Below are 24234 nucleotides of genomic sequence, written 5' to 3'. Positions count from 1 at the left end.
AATTTCGCTTCATTTCATGGGCTTACAAATATCTTATAATTATTCTAGTTAGCAGTAAATGGTGTCAATGGATGAAGGTCGAATAAGGAGCTGAATGAATGGTCGATATGGATTCAAAACTACAATCTGCACGTTATGGAGCACATTGAAGACATAAATAACAATGTTGATCTTATCTCTAATAACTTAAACTTTTAGAGGACATTAGCATATCAAAAATATAACTCAAAGGGATAGATGAAACATTTTTTCTGCACATATCATCTCAACTGTAAAGAGAAAACCCAACACAAAACTGCATAAGTATAGATATAGCTGATGCAAACTCTTCTTCCAAAATCTTGCCAGAATTCTCATCATCAATGATTATTGGTGAGGAAAAAACGAGTTACAAAATACAGGTTCAATTACAGTAGCCGGTCGACACCAGACTTTATTGTTTTTTACTTTCTTGATGTACAATGCCGAAAGATAATATTAATAAATAAATAAGAAAAGAGAAATGATTGTCTTCTCCTTTGTATATTCAGTGGACGGTACACTTTGCCTGTTAACTGTAATCTTAATCGTCAACAACCATAAAAGGAAATCCCCTAGCAACAGAATTGAGACAAAATTTAGCAAGCAGCTTATATTACACCAGCAACTAACATGCATCAACTGAATTAATATCAAATACACGTACACGCCGTCAAATGAAAAAATGCGGATCAACCAAGAACTTTATTAATCAATATATGTATAGCAAGAAGTCAAACAGTCAATACTAAAATGATGTTAGATTGTGCTTGAAAGTACATCAAACTTTTTAAGTTATTTATTTTGTTACACATGATTTTCAAAGTTCTTTTCTTTAACAAAACTTACCTAGAAATAACTTAAGCACAGCCAAACATTCTGTTAGTAGTCCAAACTCAAAGATCACAAAGAAATATCTCAATAAATGCAACCAAGTCAACAGTCAAGTTTGAGAGTCCACGACACTTCCAACAGAATTCTAGTTTGAAATTTACAGGAAAAAAATAAAATAAAATAAAAAGAAAAAAAAAGCAGCACATTTGAGAAACAAAATTAATATCTGATGACTAACATATTCATTATCCTTAAATCCTAAATAAAAAAATTGGGAAGAACTGCAGCAGGGTCCACAACTTATTAAATTTGTTCAAACAGGTCCTGGCCTTTTTTGGAAGGGTTATGCTACTTGTACACACTTGGTTTACATAATCCTTTACACCCCCACACATGGAGGGGGGCCCGCATATAATTTATTATGCGTGGGGCCTGCTTCGTGTGAGGGGGGCGTAAAAGATTATGTACACCAAGAATATACATATAGTCTAATCCTTTTTGGAATTGATGTCCTAAACCATTTACTTTTGCAGCACATTGGTCCCCAGTGAACAGTTTGTTAAAGTTGCAGTTAGAATGGCCAAGTTTTTCTAAAAAATTAAAAACTTGTTCCCCTCCCCGCTGCCCAGCACAAACTACCATCCCAGGCAAGAAGGGCAGCAAATATGACTTAAAATACGAATGGATGACTAAGAGCTATTCAAGGATTAAAAATATGTAAAGCTGCATAGAAATTAGAAGCCTAATCCGAATGTAGGATGAGCTTTAAATGCAAAAACGTGGTTATAAAAGTTTTCAGTAGATGATTCCTTTTCTAACAAATGTGAGAAGAAAAGTTTTCACAAGTCTAGTGCCAATCAACAATTTCGCACTTGTAAAAAGAATATTTCTACTTTCAAAATTTTTTATATTATTTTCTGAAAATAAAAAGAAAAATAGTTTTACCAAAGACCTTTGGCGTCTTGATTTTGTTTTTCATTAATATAAGGGGAAATTATCAAAAAGGAAACACCCAGACTTAAGTTCCCCATTTAATAGAATGTAAAGTAGTAAGATATAAAGGGATGTGAACGAAATGTAACCCCAGGTACATTGGTCCAAGCCTGAGAGTATCTCAAATCAGGACAAAGTTCCAGGCGTGAATAATCTAATCATGAATTGCAGTGTTTCATTTTATTTAAACGAACCAAGTACTTTCCAGGTCTAGAGTTAAACAGTAATGGCATGTTTGGTATGTAGGATCGGAAGGAACTAAATAGGATCAAAGAAGAAAAAAGTCAAAATCTTGTTCATTGTCCCATGCAGTCCTGCATGCATCCTAAACATGTCCTAAGATTTTCATTTATCATTAGTAAACTTAGTGTGAAATAAAACAACATTTTAATTAGCTTACCAGCCTCCATGTCTGGAGAAATAGTCGTTATCCAGTGAAACAGCAAGTGCAACAGCAACTGCTCTCTCTGACAGTGTCAATGGACGAGAAACATTCAATTCTTCAATCTACAAAATTAGGAAGCCATAGTTCAGAAATATCCACCAACATAGTACATGGAAAGAATCAGTGTCATTTATGTAATCATACCCCCCTAACAGGATCAAGGCCAGAATTGGCACTCCCAAATCGAATCACATATTGTCCAGCATCAGTGAAAATCTGCATCATATGATAATAAATTCAGGTCTTCACCGTAATTTTCCTTTTTGAGAAACTGAAGACATAATGATGTAAGCGGAAGCGTGAGTCAAACGAAGAATATGATCAAACTTGTTGATTCACGTAGAATACCAAGATTGACAATAAGACTCGCTGATTCACGCATGATTGCCGAGTTGATAAATAAATTCGTTGATTCTGAAGAATATCGTGGATAGAGAAGAATTGAAAATATCCATCTTCCATAAGTTTTATTCAATAAATCACTACCGATTACAATTACAGACTTAATATTTAAAAATATTTTCAAGAAGCTTAAAGGGCAATGTCAACTAAATTAAATACAACACAACTTTCTAAAATATTAAAATTAAAGAGATAAATAATGTTGGAACTTGTGAGTCATTGGTTTTTGTACCGAGATCTCATATTGTGGCTACATCATCCTCCCCGGGCAAGAGGAGATTCGTCCTCAAATCTTGTATATCGACTATCGTTTTCAAGCCACAAGACTCTCGTTGTCAACTTCAAAGCTAGGGTAAGCATGGCTCCATTTAGGTCAGTTTTGGGCCCAAAATCGACCAGGTGTGTTTGGTTAAATTTTAAACTAAAACGATCTAATCCTTCTATCGGAACTGAATCGACCAGTAGGTTTCAAAAAATAACCATTGGAAAGATAATTAAATTTAGAGTTCAACACAAAAGCAAGGTACAATTCAAAATTGTAGATCCAAAATTATTCGTGTTTGAAGTTAGGTTGTTGAGCAATCTCTATATTTGTCCAGCATACTCAACTTTTGCTTAGAAAACTCGAGATTTGACAAACAAATTCAAAGTTTGCCCAAAAAAACTCGAAATTTGACAAAAAAATTCAAAGTTGGAAAAAATAAACTCGAGATTTGCCCAACAAATTCGAGGTTTGCCATAAAACTCGAGATTTCCATAGCAAACTCAAAATTTTCCCAACAAATTCAAAATTGTCAAAGCTAACTCAAGATTGTTGGCCAACCTCATATTTGTTGGGAAAATCTCAAGTTTCCTATGCAAAAGATGAGTATGCTTAGCAAATATTGAGTTTGCTCATTGCTGGCAGATCAATTCGAGTAACATCAAGTTGATGGTGAACCTGAAACCTAAATTTGTCCACCTACTTTACCCCTTAAACTACCCAACCCAAACCAAACCAAACCAAACCAACCCAATTAGTTCAGGTTAGACAGTTTGAGCAAGTTGGCAGCTAAAAATGCCAAGGCTAATTCAATGCTTGCTCTGAAATTCAAAAACTTCGCATTCACGAGTATATGTGATATAGAACACTATCTAACAAAGAATAAAACTGAGAAAGAAATAGGAATAGAAAGAAGAACAAGAAAAGAATAATGAAAATTTAGAAGGAAAAAATATCAATTCGTACAACTACGGGTGCAACGAGCCCGGTAGAGCCGGCTCGTGCTCAGCCCGATTAATAAAAAAGCTCGCACTTTTTTAACTCGAGTCCAGCCAAAGCCCGGCCAAAATTTGGAGGCTTGACTCAGGCTTTTAGCTCGAGCTTCACCTAGCCGAGCTGGCTACGAATTTTTTGTTCTTTTTTTTTTTTTTAATTTCATGTAATATTCATATAAATAAGTCAAATAAGTTCTTCTCGACTAAAATACAATAAAAATTATTCATATACATACAAGAATATGTAAATTAGAGTACAATTTACAAGAGTGTAAATATCCTGATATTCATTTGTAGAATTAAAAATACTGGAATAGAAAATGTCTTTTAAATTTCAACACCACATGATAACAAATAATATTATATTAACTCCTATATAATAAAATTTAAAATTTATATCAATAAAATATAACGGAATAGTAATGAATATGATAATAAATTATAAATATAAAAAGTTGTAGCATAATTATGAATATTAATTATGTAAGAATATTTATATATTTCATATTTTATTGATTTAAATCTTAAATTAAGTATTAATAAAACAAAAAATTGAAGATTGGCAACAAGTCGAGCCAAGCCTGTAACACAGGCCATTTTCACGAGCCGGACTGTGCAGCTTATATTAACTCCTATATTAATAAAGTTTATATCAATAAAATATAACGGGAATACTAATGAATATGATAATAAATTATAAATATAGATAGTTGTAGCATAATTATGACTATTAATTATGTAAGAATATTTATATATAAGTTATACTTCATTGATTTCAATTTTTAAATAAATAATAATAAAACAGAAAAATCGAAGATTGACGAGGAGTTGGGCCAAGCCTGTGAAACAAGCCATTTCACGAGCTGGACCATGCGGCGCCCAGGCTCGAGCCAAAATTTGGGCTTGGCCCGAGCCCGAGTCAAGCTAGATAGGGCTTTTTTCAAGTTGAACCAATAAGCTCATTTTCCATCCCTACATACAATATTAAAGGGTCTAACTATTTCATTGTATAAACCCTTTATAAGCAAAGCAGTTAAAATCAAAAGAACCTCTAATAAACTAGAACATTATCAAAATATTAAAATTAATCCTAATTTAATCTACATAAACATAATTCATATCAAGCTCTACTCTAAAAACCTATCTAAACTTATCAAAATATTTTTATTTCATTTTCCATCAATACGATTTCCTCCAATTTCCTTAATAGCACCAATTCATTACCATCATAATTCTGCAACATCACTTGGCATGTAACAATTCATACTATTGTCAGTAAATTGAGAATTCCATCTGATAGCAAACCTTGAATCTAAAATGCAGTATTTGCTTGCCAAGCCATGCAATCCAAACTTGTTAGACCAGTAGTGCAATTGCACGTCATTTATGGTACTCTAATCTCCTTCCCTACCAATAGTCAAATGGTCCAAGCAGATTCTCAAGTACATAATTGAAGACTCCATATGATGCTAACTGAGAACAAAGATAATTGCCATTGGCATAGGGATACAATCTATGTCTAGTCACGTTCATATTGATGCTCATACATACAAAAAAAGATGCAATCGGCTGTATATATATTAAGGCTGATGACGCACGATAGATGACCATTAATATCGTTGGAAACCTTTTGACCTATAATCATACCTACAGGATTTTGCCCAGAGTTTCACCAGAATTAATCTTATGACTCTACTTCCGAGATAGAATCATCCTTAGTACCACTGATTTACTCACCATAAAAGACGTCTACTATTAACCTTTGCTGATTGTCCCTTCATAGAAATTTCAGTTGCCTTGTGTTCCTCACATTGTCCACCATCAAATATTATTTAAATCATCAACAATGGATTTAATGTTTACATGGGAGTTACAATTTGTATCAATATGGAAAATTTGCGCATTAACAATCTCTCCAGATCGGAAAAATTTTCAACCTCTTCATCAAAGATTGGAGGACAGTCAAAACTAACACCCAAATCCAAATATTTAATCTCTTCATTGAAAATCAAACGACCACTGAAATCCTCTTCCGAATCAAAGCCCGTCTACTTCATTGGATTGAAACATGCAAAAACATTATAGTCACGTTACAATTTCTTCCATCGAGCTTTACGAATTGTAGGATTTAGAAGATCATTAATACCGACATAGGTGAAAGCGTGTGCCAAGCGAAGAACACGATCAAAACCGGTTGATTCACATCGATTATTAAGGAACTGACAAGTCAAGGCTCGCAATGTCGGAAAATGATTCTTGATAAACAAAATCGTTGATGCTGAAAAATGCCGATATTTTGGATTGAAAAGAAATGAAAATATCCAACTTCTATAATTTTATAAAATAAACCACTACGGATTAAAATGACGGACTTCAATATTTAAACATACTTTCAAGAAGTTCAGAGGACAAGGCCAACAAATTATATACAACAGACTTTCTAAACTACTAAAATTAAAGAGACATAATGTTGGAATTGGTGAGCCATCAACAATTGTATCGAGATCTCTTAACTTGTGGCTACATCACATATTTAGATATCATCTTGAGCAAATATCATTTGTTGTCAACACTATATATGCATATTACTAATGCAGATCCTAATCACTTCTCAAGCAACATCGGTCAATAAAGAAGAATAATAAAGTATCTAGAAATTGCAATTTTTTGTCATTTTATAATCAATAATAAATTATTTCTATTAATTCAACACAAGAACTAAAATCAATTTTATTTTTGCTTTCAAGAAGAGAAAATGGAGCTCGTATATTATCTCAAAACACCAATTTGAGCCTCAATATCACTTAACAAACTACAAATAGAAGAACCAACCTCAAATCCGAAACCCCTCCAATCACGATCTATTTCAGCCAACACGTTCCCTTCAATGTCCTTCAAAGTAAATGTCCAATTCCAGAAGCCAGGATTCTCTACCACTGCAAATTGCTTATTCCTAAACAAAAAGAAAGGAACATATCAGCTACTTGCATGCATGAGAAGCATAAAATTAAGTTGTTCTGGCAAACACGTTAATGACATTGGTTGAGTCAAAGTGAAATCGAAACAACATAAGTAAAGCCTGGAAATCTGAACACATTGGATAGCTTCAATGTGAGATCCCGAAAGCAACTCCAGGTTTGCCTGGGAAATTTTCCCTCTCCTATTCCTTCATCTTTCAGAATACCACCTAGGGCTGGGCATATCTCTCGAACCGAACCGATCGAATCAAATCCGACGGTTCTTGTCAAACTAAATACCCGAACGGGTATCTGAATTAAGAACCAACGAGTACAGTTCGATTTTCGGTTCTAGACCAAGAACCGAATCTTTCTAATTTTTTTTATATTGAATAAATTAAATTATTTTAATTTTAATTTTTTTCTAAACAAATAACAAATTAACAATTTCTAAATCCAAATTGTTGGTCCAATAATTTGTTTCATTTCTAATATTTTAATTTTTTGCCCAATTACCCAATTTTATTGTTTTATTTCTTAGCCCAACAAGATCTAACCCACTAAATAACCCTAAACACCTACACTAAAGTGCATAACGCTATCTTGACTCTCGCAACCTCGCTGACATTCCAAAACCTATACAATCACTGGCCGACGCAGTGACTTCCGCCGATCGAAACTTTGACCGTAGCGATCATTCGAACAAAGTAATCTACTAGTCTCTGACATTCCAAAACCATTGAATGTGTTATTAGTTGTATTTATATAATGTTGTTATAAATGTTAAAAAAATTAATTATAGTACGGAACCGAATCGAACCGAATCGAACCCGAACGGTTCCATTTATTAGATACTCAAAAATTTTGATTCGGTTAAATTCTTGACCCGCACCCACCTCTAATACCACCAGAAAGAGACACTAAGCTTGCTTGCTGAAGGAAATGGGTAAAATGGTTGAAATTGCACCAAACATTAGTTTCATAAGTCTATGCCGGAAGGAAAAGCAAGCAGCGTAAGTCGCACAAAAGTTTTCTTCCTACTTTCAGATTTCAATTACTCAATCTTCATCTACTTTGCCAAAAGGAAATTACTTGTGCTAATAATCAATTCCTTCATCCTAATTTAAATTTAGATCAGTAACTAGAATAGCTATGTTTTGATCGACAAATAAAGAAATAAAGATGTACACTGACAAGTAGAGATAAAACCACTAGAAGATTAATAAAAGAAATAACAATTTAGATGAATGAGACATGTTTTGCATAGATCTAATGAAACTCTTGTTGACAAGAGCGAGCAGTCCTCATAAGACATGTCAGAAGAAAGGTAGATCGACAATTTAAAAGCACGAGGATCCCTCAGTGGAGATAGCTCTCTGTAGAATGGGAAGGTATAGATAGAATCGGAAAGGAAACAATGTAATTCATATAGCCAACATCAATTTATGGGGAAAAGGCCAGATTGTCATGCATTCTAAGGCCATTTTTGGTGTCATGTGAAATTCTCGGGATAATTTCTCTACATTACCGAGCATTTTTGAAACAAAAAATCGAAAATATGATAGTAATGAAAAACATTATAGCTGCATATCTCATTGAATCCAAGAATTATTCTTTTCAGTCAGGGTACACAAGGTAGTATTTTCCCTTCCTTGATAAAAGCCTTGGTTGAATTAGAGCATCCACGGACAATCAAGTTGTTTTTTCCTTACCAAAATTCTGTGACTCAAGCAGTTTTAGCTACAAGAATGATTTATTAGCATAGAATGCACTGACATTAAAAATCAAAATATAAATCTTAAAGACACAGCAGAAATGCTTCCTTGAATATATTACCCCAAGTACAAATCATAATTTCTCCTCCAGAGATGCCATCTTCGATGAACGACACCAATATCCTAACAGAAAACATTTAGAACTATGAGACAAGCTTTGTGGTACCTTTCCAAAAGTTGAGAAAAGCATTACAGTATATGTTGCTCACTACTAAAAATATCTAGAACATCATACTTTTCCGTCTATCTCTGCATAAATTGAGCTAGTGATCCACCAAAAGGGCCTCCGAACCTAATGTAAGTAGTGCACACAAGTAAACAAGCTGCGGCAGCAACAAAAAAGTAGATCGTTGAAAGAAAAGTACGTAAAACCTTTGAGGTACTCACCCTAAATAGCTCTTTACCCAAACCATCTGTTATGTAGGCCACAAAAGGACGACGAAGTCGAAGTAACTGCAAATTAAGCATCATGGTCAATCGTATTCAGCAAAGAAGAAACTATATTAAAAGGTCAATCCACTAACAGTAAAGCACCACATCTACTAGATGGCAACAGCTACTGACCAAGTTAATTCAAAAAAAGGAAAATAAAAAGTCATGGAATCACCACAACGTTAACACTAGAGATTCTGCTTAAATTTTATAAATTATTTTGAGTTCATTCAAGTCTTTAATTTATATAAAAAATATTCTAGAATTATTTTTCTTCACTATTCAGGATTTTGGTCAAGACAATACAATACAAAAATATGGTAAAATTGCAGATAAATTTGCGCAAGAGAAAGAAAGGAAGCATTCATTTATAAAGTAACATCTCATACACCTGTTTTTGACATCTTTATATGAGGTACAAATCAGGGTAGGAGATGGTGATTGCAGCAGATGGAGGTTGGCACGAGATGGCATATTTTCAGTCAGCACTTTCTTTAAATCTTTATTAGGACCTGAGAACAACTCTTTCCCTTGGAAAGCGGCGTGGAAGAGTAAATTGCCACAACGAGTAGCATTTTTACTATGGACAGTGGTCAGAGGACAGGTGCTAATGGTGGATAACCTACGGACTAGGGATTTTTGTATTACAGAGTGGTGCTTTATGTGTCAGAGGGATGGGGAGACGATCGATCACTTGTTCCTCCATTGTGATGTTGCTAGTTTATTGTGGAATGAAATTTTCGCATCGCAACACATAGATTGGGCGATGCCAAGGTGTATGGAAGGCGTGTTAAAGGCATGGAGGAGAAAATTTCGCGACAAGGATAGCAGACTTGCATGGGAGCTTATTCTGGGCTGCATAGTTTGGTGTGTGTGGAGAAAAATGAACTATCGATGCTTTGACGATCAAACAAGAACAACAGAGCAATTTAGAGAATTGTTTTATTATACATTGTACACTTGGTTTAATGCGGTGGCTACTAGTCATATAGATGGGCGTTGCCCAATTTTATGTCGTTTCTTACGAATTTGTACTGATAATACACTTCCTGTGTATTATGGATTGATTAATAAAATACTTGATTACCATTCAAAAAAAAAAAAAGTAACATCTCAGACGCATTTTTGTAGCCAACAGTGCATAAATGGGTAATTATATATATTGTACAGATCCCTGAAAGCCACTCACCAACGCAACTGAAGTGCAGCTCCACTGCCACCAGCATGCTAAAAGTAATAACGCTAACAGGACGGCTTACTAGTACTCGCTATATTATAAAATAAATATCTTCCTTTATACTTCATATTATCTACAAAGAAAACATTTCCCAAAATGGAAACTTCTAATTTTATATCAAACGATATAATGACCCATCTAGGAGGCAATTATTTTTAACTTCATCCGAGGGCTTGGAATAACAAAAAAAGTTCCTTTTGAACCCATTTTGAGTCAGCAGTACTGGATGCAACAAAAGATAAGGGTTCCACAACCATGGATGCATTGAACACGAGGCCAATAGAGGGAATAAGGTCAGTGAAGGAGCAAGAGACGGGAGTTGTATTGGCAGAAAGTCTAGCTACGAGAGTTGAGGAACAGCAAGGAGCGACAAGGTCAGCAACTATGGTTGTGAACACTTACTGTAGGAAATATTCTAAGTCTGCGAAAGAGAGGAACTTGAGGACTGATAAAGCTTTAGTAGTATGGGTTGTTGGTGGTGACAAGGAAGATATGGATAGCAATGTAGTACAAGTGGACGAATAGGAGGGACAACATTATGACCCTCTATTCGCCGGGGACAGTGGAAGTTACGCTTGACATTAGACCTCCACCGTCTAGCTGGGTCCTTCAAAAAATTCTGGATTTCAGTAAAATGGTGGGTGTGTCTTGTAATGGATATGAAACTAGGCTAATGCAATTATTTGAGGAATTGGAGGTTAATAGAGGATAGGGGATGGGTACACTAGGTGGGAAGACGAAGAAAAGGTGACTGTAAACTCAAGCGGCTCGAATGTTCGATCAATTACGACGTTAACGGTGGTGATTCAAGGAGAGGGTTGATGGGGAGGGATGATGAAGTGTTAAGATGATCCCAAAAATAATGAAGCTGGAAAAATATTAGGTATTCGAAATATGTTAAGAGGATGGAGGGCCAACCTTTTATGCTTACAAAAAACAAAGTTGGAGGTCGTTTCAAGCGCTACTGTGAGCGGTCAATGTTATGCGCCCCGTCGCGGGGGGGGGGGGGGGGGGGGGGGGGGGGGGGGGCAGCATGTTGGGTATCAATATGTGGGGTCATCGAGGGCTTCAGGAGGTTTGTTAATCATGTGGGATACTAGGGTTTTTAACATGGAAGAGGTGAGAAAAAGGCTATTTTCTCTATCGCTTTTGTTTAGAAATATTGGGGACAGCTTCCGTTGGATGTCTATAGGAGTTTATGAGCCTAATGCTATGAGAGCAGAAGTGGATTGTGGGATGAGTTGGCTGGTATAATGACTTGGTAGGACCTTCCAAGAGATTTTAATGTGGTTCGATTTCCTACTGAGAGGTCTAGTGGTGGGAGATTAACAGGGGCAATGGAGGATTTCTTAGATTTTATTAGGGAAAATATGTTGGTAGACATGCCTTTGATTGGACGAGACTATACTTGGTCATCTAATCAAGATCAACCTGTTTTATCTCGAATAGATTGATTTTTGATTAGTGGGGAGTGGGAGGCCAAATATCCAAAGGTTACTCAGAGGAGATCGAGGAGGGTGTATTCCGATCATTTCCCTATTTCGTTATCGGGGAATATGAGGTGTAGTGGAAGTAGACCTCTTAGATTTGAGAAGATGTGGCTAAAAGTAGAAGGCTTTAGAGAGTAAGTACAGGATTGGTGGGCATCTTATGAATTTAGAGGGTCTCCTAGTTATGTGTTTGATCAAAAATTGAAAGCCTTGGAGATGGATCCAAAGAAGTGGAATGAGGAGGTGGTGGGAGATGTTAATTGGCATAAAAATCAATGCATTCTAGAAATAGAAGAACTGGATAGGCGGGAGGAGAGTCGAGGGTTGGTTGGGAAGGAAAGGGAGGACGTGGAGTGTTAAGGGGAGAGTTGGAGAGACTGCTGGAGATGGAGGAGATTGCCTAGGGCTAGAAATCTAGGATCACACGGTTGAAAAAGGGGGATAAATGCACCAAGTTTTTTCATAATCACTAATTCTAATAGGCGCAACAACTCTATCACCTTACTGGAGGTTCATGGAGTTACTTAAGAGGACCCGCAGGATATTGGGAATCAAATTGTGAGATTCTACCAAAATCTCTATCGGGAGCAATTTGACTGGAGGCTAGAGTTGGACGGACTGGATTTTTCTACTTTCACGGAGGAAGATGCTAGTTGGTTAGAGACACCATTTGGGGAAGACGAAATCAAGGAGGTGGTTTTCAGCATGAATGATGATAGAACACAGGACCAGATGACTTTTCGTTTGCCTTTTATAAGGCTTGTTGGGAGGTGGTGCGATCGGACATTATAAATGTTCTTTCTTTTTTTCTTTTTTTTAGTACGACAAGCTCCAGAGAAGCTCTAATGCTATATTTATTGTGCCGATTCCAAAGAAATCGAGAGCAGTTGACATTAAGGATTTTCGCCCTATTAGCTTAGTTAGTAGGGTGTACAACATTATTGCGAAGATTTTGACTAATAGATTGAAGGAGGTGCTGGGGAAAGTGGTGACTAAATGTTAGAATGCTTTTGAAAGGAAGACAGATTTTAGATTTTATGCTTATAACGAATGAATGCGTTAAATCTAGATTGTGTTTGGGGGTACCAAGAATGTTATGTAAGCTCGATATTTAGAAGACTTATGAACACGTAAACTGGGGTTCCTTATGTACATGCTAAGACGATGTAGCTTTAGAGAAAAGTCGCGTAAGTGGATTCAATTTTGTATCTCTACCATTTCGTTCTCTGTTTTGGTTAATGGCACCTCGAAGGGTTATTTTCGAAGCAATAGAGGTTTGAGGTAAGGGGATCCCTTGTCTCCATTGTTGTTTGTGATTGTTACGAAGGCATTCAGTATGATGCTCGAAAAAGCTATGGAAGAAGGTTTGATAAGGGGTTTTACGGTTGGACACTTACAGTTTCTCATTTGTTATTTGCAGATGATACACTGATCCTATGCGATGCAGATGATGAGAAATTCAGGAACTTGCGTCGGCTACTATCCTTTAAAGCGGTGTCGGGATTGAAGATTAATTTGGGAAAAGCTGAGGCTATTCCAGTAGGAAATGTTGAAAACGTGAATGAGTTGGCCAATATATTGGGTTGTAGGGTTGTGCAGTTGCCCTTATCATACTTTGGGCTTCCTTTAGGGGTAAGATTTAAAAGTAAACATATTTGAAATGAAATTGTCGAAACGGTAGAGGAGGTTAGTGGGGTGGAAACGTATGTACCTTTCGAAGGGAGGCTGCCTTACTCTCATTAAATTCACCCTCTCTAATCTCCCTACTTATTTCTTGTCATTGTTTCCTATTCTTGTTACAGTAGCAAATGGATTACAGATAATTCAAAGGGATTTTCTCTGGGCAAGGTTAGGAGAAGAGAGGAAATTTCATTTCATTAATTAGGGTGTGGTCTGTTCTCCTCTAAGGACGGGGGTCTTGGATTGAGGAGTCATGCTCCGTTTAGTAAGGCTTTATTGAGCAAGTGGTTGTGAAGATTTGGAGTGGAGAAGGAAAGTTTTTGAAGACAAATCATAGGAGCGAAGTATGGTGTGATGGAGAGGATTGGTGCTAAGTCGAGGGTCGTGGTTCTTATGAGGTGAGCTTGTGGAAGTATATTTGACGAGGATGGAATAGCTTTCGAGAGAAACTGACTTATGTGGTGGAGAATGGCAATATTATCAGTTTTTGGATGATTGTTGGTGTGAAGAACATCCGCCAAAGGTACGGTTTCCTTCTTTGCATCTCATTACTTTGAAGCCTTCCGCTATGGTAAATGATGTACTAGCCATACATAATGGAAGTTACAGCTAGAATATTGCTTTTAAGAGGGGTTTACAGGATTGGGAATTGAATGATTATGCACTGTTGTTGACCTCCTTGCACGAGGCGCATATTTAGGTAGAAGAGGGTGATCGTAGCCAGTAGAGGTTGGCACGGGATGGTATTTTTTCAGTCCGCACTTATTTTAGATCCATATTGGGACTAGTGGAGAGTTCATTTCCTTATAAGATAGTGTGGCAATGTAAATTGCCTCCACTGGTGACTTTCTTATTATGGACAGATGTGAGAGGGCAAGCGTTAACGATAGATAATCTTTGAAGAAAATGTTTTTATGTTACCGAGTAGTGTTATATGTGTAAGAGAGATGGAGAAACGATTGACCATTTGTTCATCCATTGTGATGGTGTTCGTTGGCTGTAGAATGGCATTCTTGCTCCCCAACATTTGGCTTGAGTGTTGCCTAGGCGAATAAAAGACGTGTTGCGGACATGGAGGAGAAAACTTCGAGATAATGATAGTAGACTTGTATGAAATTTTATTCTGGGATGCATTGTATAATGTGCATGGAGAGAAAGGAATAGCCGTTGTTTTGAAGACCAGACAAAAACAATAGAGTAGTTTAGAGAATTGTTTTATATAACTTTGTATGCTTGGTTCAATGCTGCGACAACCAATCATGTAGAAGGGCTGCTTAACTTCATGTCGTTTCTTTCTTGTTTAAACTTATAATACACCTCCAATGTATTATCCTTTGATTAATAAAATTATCTGATTACTTATCAAAAAAAAAATGTTCAACTGTAACTCCAACCCAAATAGTAAATCCTACTAAAGTAAAGGTATGCATTTTAAAGGGAGTGATTAAGAAGAAGAGTAAAACTATGAGAATTCGTACTAGAGGAGTTAAACAAATACAAACAGTAGTCATGCTTTCTTATGTTTATTGTCAGATTATTTTTACTCATGTTTCTAATTGTACTAAATCTGCGTCATGCTATGTATATTTTTGCAAGTCTATCAGCAAAACTGATACTACTGCAATGAAAATTATTGACCCGCATTATATTTTTCAAAGCCATGCAAATAATCAGATACTTAATATAACCAACACTACCAGAAGAATAGTATTAAATTAGGAAATAGAAACAAAGAAAGCACGAGAAAGAAGGTCCAGAAAGGAGTATCATGTACCTGTCTCGCAAGAACATTGCTCTGCTCACGAATGAAACCTACAGGCTAGAAAGATAGTGTTGAAAGTAAATGAAACCGCTACTGCAGTACAGCCTCTTTACTTAAATAACTGGTGGCAGAACTCCATGAAGAATATAACAAAGTAGAAAAACTACATACTGATTGTGGGTAGCAGACATCTACAACAGCATATCTGTTTTCCTGCAATTCCAAGAGGTGAGGTTACTTCTCATGAGGCATGAAACAGTTACAAACAGAGCAATGAGCTAAACACAAGGGAAAATGTTCAAGCAGCACAGAGCTGGCTAAATAATGGAGTCCCAAGATCCACTAGAAAATAGACTCCTTAACACGTAACAAAAATGGTGTTAAGAGTTGCTATTAACATAGTGTCACAAAGTCCATTTCATGGGAAAGAAAAAGCAATAGTATCTTCCATTTTAACTATAAACTAAGCCTTGGTTCCTAATAAACTTGGGTTGGATCTATAAATCATTTTTTGACACTCAGATTGGTTTATTCCTTCATCCAATGGATAATCTAATGCAACTAGATCATAGGGAAACACTATACAAAATATTAGTATCCATCTTCCGTTCCACAGGCTACCTATATAATCAACAGGAATCACAAACAAGATTGTCTTCTGCTTAACCCAGCAGAAACCAGCTACTGCCTAGTGGTCACCACCAGCCCCAACCCCTCTCCCCATCTCCTCCCCCAAGAACCACCACCACAACCTCTTCCAACCTCGCTGCATCTCACCTCAGCAACCTACATCAATCATCCACCACATTGCAAGTCCATCTCAATCCCATTACAATCACCTGTATGGTACCACCATCTTCACCCAAAAACAGACAGTGTTAGCATAGCAAGCATAGCCACATAAAAATGGGCATATTCAAATATATCCATGAGTCAGCTAATAAATTAGAATTCCTCGGAGTCAACAAATAATCAGTAACTTGTTTTGAGTTAATAATTGGATAAACACAATCGACCTTATCCAGTTTTTACAAGAAGGAATTATGACAGTGCTATGACAGGCTTTCGGATGTGATGGTGGAGCAGTTATTCAATAGGAAAGATGACCTCAAGGGTAAGAAGTGCATGACTGCCCAGCAAACAAGACGGTCAGTCAAAGTCTAAGAGGACTATGATCCCCGCAAAATTATTTTCAGGCCCCAAATCACCCTAGAGGCCGAGGGCCACCAGGAAGCAGCATATCTTGAATCTTGAGGGTGCAGCTGAGTCCGACATGGAGAACAAAAATATAAGGAAAAGAAAGAGAGAAAATTGATAAGAGATGAAGAGTTAGCCTATCTCTAAAAGATAAAGGACGAAGCAGATGAAAAGAGAAGAATAGAAAAAGGGTGGAGCAAGAAACGAAAAGCAAGAGGAGAAAAGAGAGAAGAAAGAAGAAAAACAAAATTTTTTATTTGGGAAAGTGAAATAAAAAGGAAAAGATATACAACTCTCAGAATGTCAATTTCATTATATTTGTTGGTTAAGATTCCATGAAAGATGCCAACCGATGACTAATTTTAGGTCCATAGCATTGGGTTCACCCAATTGCTTCAAAAATATACAGTTTCAAATACACGGCTGCATTAGTATTTGTCTAGGATAATGAGGTAGATTGCACAACCTAATATTAAACTCCATCAAGAATAAAATTAGTGAAGGTTCAACGGAATCAAGAAATGGTTCTGACCATTATCCCCAAACCCACAATGATTGATTCTGGGGGAAAAAAAGAGAAGCTTCGACCAATACAGGAAAAGGTAATTCAAAAAATGCTTAACTCTTGTCGATTCCACAAGTGTATTCACTAAACTGCCTTACCGACTATTACCGACATAGGGCCGTCTATTAGTGAAATATTACTGGAAATCGCTGGAAATCAAGTACGAACTGAAGAGTCACATCATCTAAAGCAGCAGCCTCGATCTGAGACCTAATTTGATATAGGATTGGCGATTTACCTGTAGTTCACATTTTTTTTTTTTTTTTTAGTAAATGGAATAGCAGGTTCCCATGACTAGGATATTGCTAAATATGGAACAGGACAAGTTTAATGTACAATAATATGCCGAAAATTGCCTTCATAAGCTTTACTAATATTGACAGTTGCAATAAACATGCTTGATTTCCTCTCTTGATTTGGGAGCATAAAAAGAACAATACCTGCTGTGTAAGTTAATGTAGAAGATCTTCAAGAAAGTTTGACATTAGGTGAGTGACACAGAAAAAGACAAGTTTAGTATTTAGAAGCACTTTTTTATCAATGCTGGGAAAAAGGTAAACTTCTTTAAACATAAGATATCAAACTTAGCAATCAAAAGTACCAGCAGTAAAAATTATCCGAAGTTCAAAAACATTAGTCGACAACTAAAATTTACGAAAACGTAATTGCATTGCTAGGAGTTGGATTTGTAAAGCGATAATTACCTGTTCAAAACCAAGAACAAGATTGGCCCATTCTATATCCCTAGTAATCAGCAAATTGGCTCTTGCAAGAAGAGGTGCAACCTTAGACTGAAAAAATAAAAACAATTGAAAAGAGTAACCATCTTTACATAGTTACAAGATGCTTATGTTTTCACCTTCAATCACAACTGACAATCTTTCAAGTTAGAATCTCATGCTATGACATAAAGCATATGAATTTGACTTGTGTTATGACTAATTACACGTCAAGTTATATCAGAAACGTAAAAAGAGTAATCCTAGAACAAGACAGCTGAAAAGGACTCAACAATAAGATTATCAAACATGTGCATGTGCCTGTAGGAACAAGATGAATTTTTATTGCAAAGAAATTTCAGAAACTTGGCACTTTTGATAAGTCAGATTTCATATACATGGTGTTAGGATTTTCCTTAAAACATTTTTTTCCAGGAATGAACCATCAACATGCTTATAAGCAACCATGAATTTGGGCCTCCAACGACAATGTGGCCATTGCTACTATAAATAGCAGTTAGAATCAATATTATAGAGAGCAATTAACAGTAATTACCATTTAATCCAGCAATATTATCAGGTTATTGTCATTGTTCTTTGTTCATCCTAATTTATTTAATTGATCCTTTGTAATTTGTTTACATGTTTGATGCAATCCAAGGTTTACATCTTACCTTCTGCCTCGATGATAATAAAAAGAAGAAAAGAAGTCAAGCTTAAAGTTAAAAGAGCTACACAAAAGCCAGATTCAATCAAAGTATTATTATGACTAAGAAAAAATTTACTTCCTAACCCCACTATCATTACTACTGGCTAAAATGGAAAACTGACTTCTATTGATAAGAAACAAACGCTAAAATGAGAGAGGCTTATACCGTCAGTTAAATGATCGTTTTTGATGATGGATGATTAGAATAAAGACAGTAAGTGCATATCTAAGAGACTCTTTAAACAAAAGATGCTCTTTACATTAAAGAGTCTACCCTTAAAATTATGCTCCAAAAGACTTTAAATTAACATGTTAAAATAGAGAGCGAGTTTGACTCTCCAAATTTAGAGAGCCAAACCTACTCTCTTTAATTAAATGCATTCAAAATATTTCAATTTTCAATGGATGAAAATGATAGAATAATTTGGCGGAAAGCTTGCAAAAATAAAAAATATGGAAAAACGATATATATTTTTTGGGACAAGTAAAATTAAGTGTTAAATATAAGGAGTTTGTAGAGTACTTTTACAAAATATGCTCTTTAAAAATAGAGTCTCTTGAAAATGCTCTAAATATGTTTAACCAGTATAGATGCAACATGAAGAAGATGCTAGTAACTGGCCAAAATTTCTCAAGTCCATGTTGCAGCAGAGTTGGCGACCAACTCAAAAAATACAACTAAAAAATTCCACATATTTAAAGCAACATAACTTGAATTTGATTCTGCAACATGTTGGCAGGAATAGATGCTAATCATTAGATATCCCAAGCTTATTTTGTTCATGGCTTATGAAAGTGATTGATAATAGTCATTCTCTTTCAACTAGCAAACCAAAATCTGAAGCTTTAAGTCTTTAAAAGGGGAATCAGTGGATACTGTACCAAAACTTAAATAAGAAAAATTACATCCCTTCTCATACTCGCAAATCTTTATTCATGAAACAAAATTTTAAAAGAAAACAAGAAGAAAACTGAGAGTGAAGAGAAGAAAAACAAGCATGGGAAGTGAAATGAAAATATATGCTAATATAGAGAATGGTATGAACACCTTGATTTGTTGCACGAATTAAAATAAATTCGTTTCCAGCACAATAGAAAAAACAAATTATTTCAAAAAAAACAAGTGGATGACACTATTAAGCAAGCAAGAGAATAAAGATTTTACCTCTTCTGAAGACATGGGTTCCAGTATGCCCGTGACAAACTGGCTGGGAGGCGGCTGCTTCAAATCTGGCTTTGCCTGGTCATAAGACTTCTCATCTGAGATAGATGCATCCGAAAACAACCTGTCAAATGGAAGTCGGAAGGCAGTTTGACCTCCAGATAATCCTTCATCGTGATCTGCAGATTTAAGAACTTTACGTCTTTTTTTACCAGTGAATTTTCTCTTCTTTCTATCCTCAACCCAGAGTTGTACGAGAAAATCTCTGCTCAAATCTGGGTTGTTTTGCACGCTCTGCACATATGGACGACATATGGACATTGCATATCTTCTAGGCCCCAAGACATTTTCTAGAAAACAAGGAAACTTTCCTTTCCATGACATGTTTCTTTCCAAATTGTAGCCAATTGGTGATCGCAAAGAGGACAGCTTGCTTTGATCATACACAAAACCATTCTGATTCTTTTTCACCATCGAATAATGTGAAGTGATACATTTGGATTGTTTTGTTAAATAACGCAACCCCTTGATCCAGTTCATCTGACCAAACTGCAAATGTAAAACAAAAATTGTTAGTTGTGAAATTATAGTGACTCCAAAAGAAATAACAAGGTTTCTACATCATAAATAAACAGCCAGCCAGGAAAACACAATTTTTTATATATTCGCGAGATCTCAATTGATAGGCAAGTCAAAGAGCATGTCTGGCGGATAATAATTAAAAGGTGCTAGCACCATTTTTGAGAAGCATGTAGAGACATGCTTATCAAAACTGGTGCTTATAAGAAGACGATAAGAAGCAACCAAACATGTATAATATAAGCACGTTTCTCCATGAACTAATTTTAAGATTAAATTTGATTATCATAATCTGTATCATTACAAATTGTATTCTAACATTTTGTTTCATATAGAAACTATTTTCTGCAAGAAACTTGGTCACTTTTTATTTCGAAAACCACTGGACATGTTCGGAGAACAATTAAGTTCTTCAAGCAAGGGTCCTTTACCAACTTAACAGCAAAGGAAAAGTTATTAATTGTTATTGAAACTTAATTGGAGCTATATCATGAGTTAGCGTGTTCACAGGGCGCTGGAAAATTGTAGCACTGAGTAATCTTATTTTAATAATTCATTCGATGTGTTAGATCTTGAAGTCTCAAGTTTCGCCTGTCCTGAATATGTAAGTTTCAACTCCAAGACTAAAACAACCCTATGTACTTAAAATCTAACTAACAACGTTCCAAACCCAAAACACATCGTAAAATTATAGAAGGCAATCCTATCAGAGCCAAGATATAGCCAAGTACATGTCAGGTCTAAAGTTAATTTTCATATTTTTGAATCAGTTTTTGGTAAAATAAAACAAAAAATGAGCCGTCGTCATATTTCTATAGATCTTTTGCCCAATTTTTTTAATTTTCCCAAAAGGAGGCCTGCAAGCGTCTTTCGAATCAAGGAATAGGCCTAGACACTAAGACCTCGCCTGACTCGGACTCCCCTTTACATGCTGGCCAGGTCAAATGTGGCCTCCAAAGCCCAGCCCCTGAACAATGCAAGAACAAATTTCACCCAACGACAAACAATTACACTCAGTGCTCACTCTCAAACCAACAAAAATTTGTATCAAATTAATCAACAAGTATGACTCCATACAATTTCTTTTAACTAAATTAAATATAAATGGAGATGATAAATAATAATAAATCAGGATAATCATCTCATACAATGGCAATTAACATTCTATTGTCAGCATTTGGTTTTCTTCAAAATCACGATCATCCCTTCGCACTCTATACCCATTTTTTTTTTTATTTGAACTCTTCAAAAGCCCAGTACTCTATGCCAAAATCCAATAATTAAAACAACTTCGATCATTATAGTTTTTGGGTGCAAAACAAAATGTTTATACCTTATTTTCTCGCTAAATTTACATCTGACTTGTATCTTTCATCTCATGTTATACAAAGCCCAGAAGAGAAAACCTCATATCTGTTTGGAACAGAAAAATATTCCTGAGTTGAACACAGTTCTGGGATTGGCTTTGAGGAAAGATGAGTATTTTCTGGAATGGAATATTAGTAGTCCATTTCGTGTATGTAAAAGCAGAAAAACTAAGGGCCCTTTTGGTTTGAGTTTCAGTTTACAATATTCAGCTTTCAACACATTTTCAATTTTCTGTTTTAAATGCCTGTTTTAAGAATGCAGAAAATGCGTTTGGTTTGTCAATTTGAATTTTTAGAAATTGTTCTATTACATTTTATTCAATGAATTAAGTTATTCGGTAAATTAGATTAATTTTATTTTAATATATTATCAGGTAATGTAAACATTCGAAGTTAGTGAATCTTACAATAATTTATTCCACTTAAAAAATAAAAAACAAAAATTAATAAATTAACTTAGCAAAAAATAGGGAAAAAAATTAATGACATGAACTTAGAATTATAAAATGTGATTATGGATGATGAGATTGCATCAATTATATTATAACAAGTGAACTAAGTTTACATGCTTAGACACTGATAGCAGAGATAAACGAAGTTGGAAATTAAAACAATAAAATAAATCTACAGAATCATGTATGAGCCGGTGAGTAGTCTTTCCACATTTGTGTGGCAATTTGATCTCTAACTTGCCCATTTGAGATGTTTGACTAGCAAAAGGAAGTTGCACCTTAAAGGATACGGAGTACATTTGGTATTCAGAATTTGAGAGCTTGAAGATTCAAAAAGAGATTGTGCATCAGACATGGTAATATTTCTGGGTGATTATGTAATATCTAGGAACATAAGTCATTTCTGGATTGAAATGTTAGATAGGCGTGCGGTTTAGGCCCTAGAGGCTTTATTATCATTGGCAGTCACAACAAATCCAGGTATCATAGAAATGGAACTATCAATATTTGAGGGTTATCAGGTCAAGCAATTTTCATTGAAGACATCAACGGGAATTCTTGCAGCAAAGCGCCTTCATTAGCAAGAAAAGAAGTCTCCAAAGCTAAGTGATAAGCAGAAAAAACACCAAACTGGACTACATATTTAACTTTCTTAACTCATCTCCACTGGCACTTTAAGCAGAATCTAAAGTAAAATATTCAAAGATGATATTTTAATTATATACTGAAGTTGGGCAGAGGCAAAAATTAGATATAATGGGTAAGGATAAACATCCAATGAAGACCAATTAAACAATAATCCTACTTGACTTTCAACTCCATTATCTAGCAGTTAAACCTAGAAACAAACTCCAAAGAAATTGTCATTTGAAAATTTAAAATACAGAAGTTCACAATCCATTGGAAAGTTTTCTGAAACCCAAAAAATATTGCCCATAAATATTTAGTTCAAGCGTTCAACCATCTTCCCTGTATACTCATCCACCAAAACTGAAGACCAGAATGCAGTGAAAACAAACCAAGTACGTATAAAGTAACAAAGTTAAATTCATACAAACTTAAAATTTAAAATCCAAAATTACCAAAACATCAACACCTTCATCACCATAATGCCATGACCCATCAGGGAAGAATATATTTATATAAATCTAAAATATGATAAACTTCCTCATAAACTATCCATGCTTAATGTAACATAATAAATTCACTAATTAGAAGTTAAACCAAAAGAAAACACCAAACCTTAACATAAATAGCAAGAATCTTATAAACCCACGAAACTTCACAGTCGCCAATACCTCCAAGTGAAGGAGTCGCCGGAATGAAGTAGTGTGGAGAATTGGATGAAGATCGATTAAGACTGAGATGGGTAAAAACGATTGAGGGTTTTATCTTGGAGAATTGGACGAAGAATAACGAGTGAGAAAGGGTGAAGAGAAAAATAAAAAATAAAAATAAATAAAAAAGCTTGTTAAAAAATTGTATGTTAGAATTTTTATTTTTTTAAGAATACTTCGTCAAGAAAAAGTTTTCGATTTATATAAAAATTGGATCCAAACATGGATTATTTGAAAATAATATAGTACAAACCAAATGCATAGTAAATTCTGCTGTTGGATATTTTGAATTTGTACTCAATTTTGAGTATTGAAGAACACAATTACACATGGTCGTGTGATTTTTGTTTTCGTCGGACTAAATTTGGGCAAATAGCGATATTACATTTACATGTTGTAATACACTTTTAGAGTGTTTTTTAGAGATTCTTTAAATATAAGATACTTTTGATTTTAAAGAACCAGTCTTTAAAATTATGTTTTAAAAATTTTTTTAAATTAACATTGAGAGTCAAACTCACAATCTATAATTAAATAATTCAAAGTATTTTATTTTTCAATATAGAAAAATAATAAAATAACTTAAAGAAAAATTAGTTAAAATAAAAGACACAAGATATATCCAATCGTGGAGATTAAGCTTCAAGTATTGTGAGCATATGGGCGCTCAAATGAAATCTATTAAATCTCATTTGGCCCCTGTTAATTTTCATTCTATTACATTTTATTTTTTCTCTTCTATTTTTAACTACACAATCTTTCATAAAATAATATTACACGTAAATAAAAAAAAAACTTTTCATTTTTTTCAATCGCTCATTTTAAAAAGCACTATTCTACTCATTTTCATTTCCACAAAATTGGG

At 35.1% G+C, this 24234-nt stretch overlaps 1 protein-coding gene across 1 annotated transcript; it reads right to left on the bottom strand.

Annotated features, from left to right (window-relative positions):
* Positions 1-276: 276 nt before the first annotated feature.
* On the bottom strand, positions 277-23506 carry LOC111403303 (altered inheritance rate of mitochondria protein 25). The gene is made up of 12 exons (XM_023031751.1): positions 23275-23506; positions 19638-20183; positions 17749-17835; positions 15454-15495; positions 15295-15339; positions 9069-9134; positions 8917-8973; positions 8743-8804; positions 6782-6902; positions 2435-2506; positions 2246-2352; positions 277-593 (listed from the first exon to the last, which is right to left on the bottom strand). The coding sequence occupies exons 2-12, from the start codon at positions 20172-20174 to the stop codon at positions 563-565; spliced, it is 1227 nt and encodes a 408-aa protein (XP_022887519.1). The 5' UTR covers positions 20175-20183; positions 23275-23506; the 3' UTR covers positions 277-562.
* Positions 23507-24234: the final 728 nt, after the last annotated feature.

Source organism: Olea europaea, chromosome 11, assembly GCF_002742605.1.
Source record: "Olea europaea var. sylvestris chromosome 11, O_europaea_v1, whole genome shotgun sequence".
In the NCBI taxonomy this organism is placed as follows: Eukaryota; Viridiplantae; Streptophyta; class Magnoliopsida; order Lamiales; family Oleaceae; genus Olea; species Olea europaea.
The sequence above is the reverse complement of the archived record's forward strand: the minus strand, read 5'-3'. Positions and strand labels throughout refer to the sequence as shown.

Bases quoted from the DNA above. Each gene is read 5' to 3' on its own strand.
- LOC111403303 (XM_023031751.1), bottom strand. From the start codon at position 20,174: ATGAACTGGATCAAGGGGTTGCGTTATTTAACAAAACAATCCAAATGT. The intron at 17,836-19,637 runs GTAAAATCTTTA...TTATTTTTTCAG, and splicing joins AACCCATGTCTTCAGAAGAG to TCTAAGGTTGCACCTCTTCT. The intron at 8,974-9,068 runs GTGAGTACCTCA...TACTTACATTAG, and splicing joins TGGGTAAAGAGCTATTTAGG to GTTCGGAGGCCCTTTTGGTG.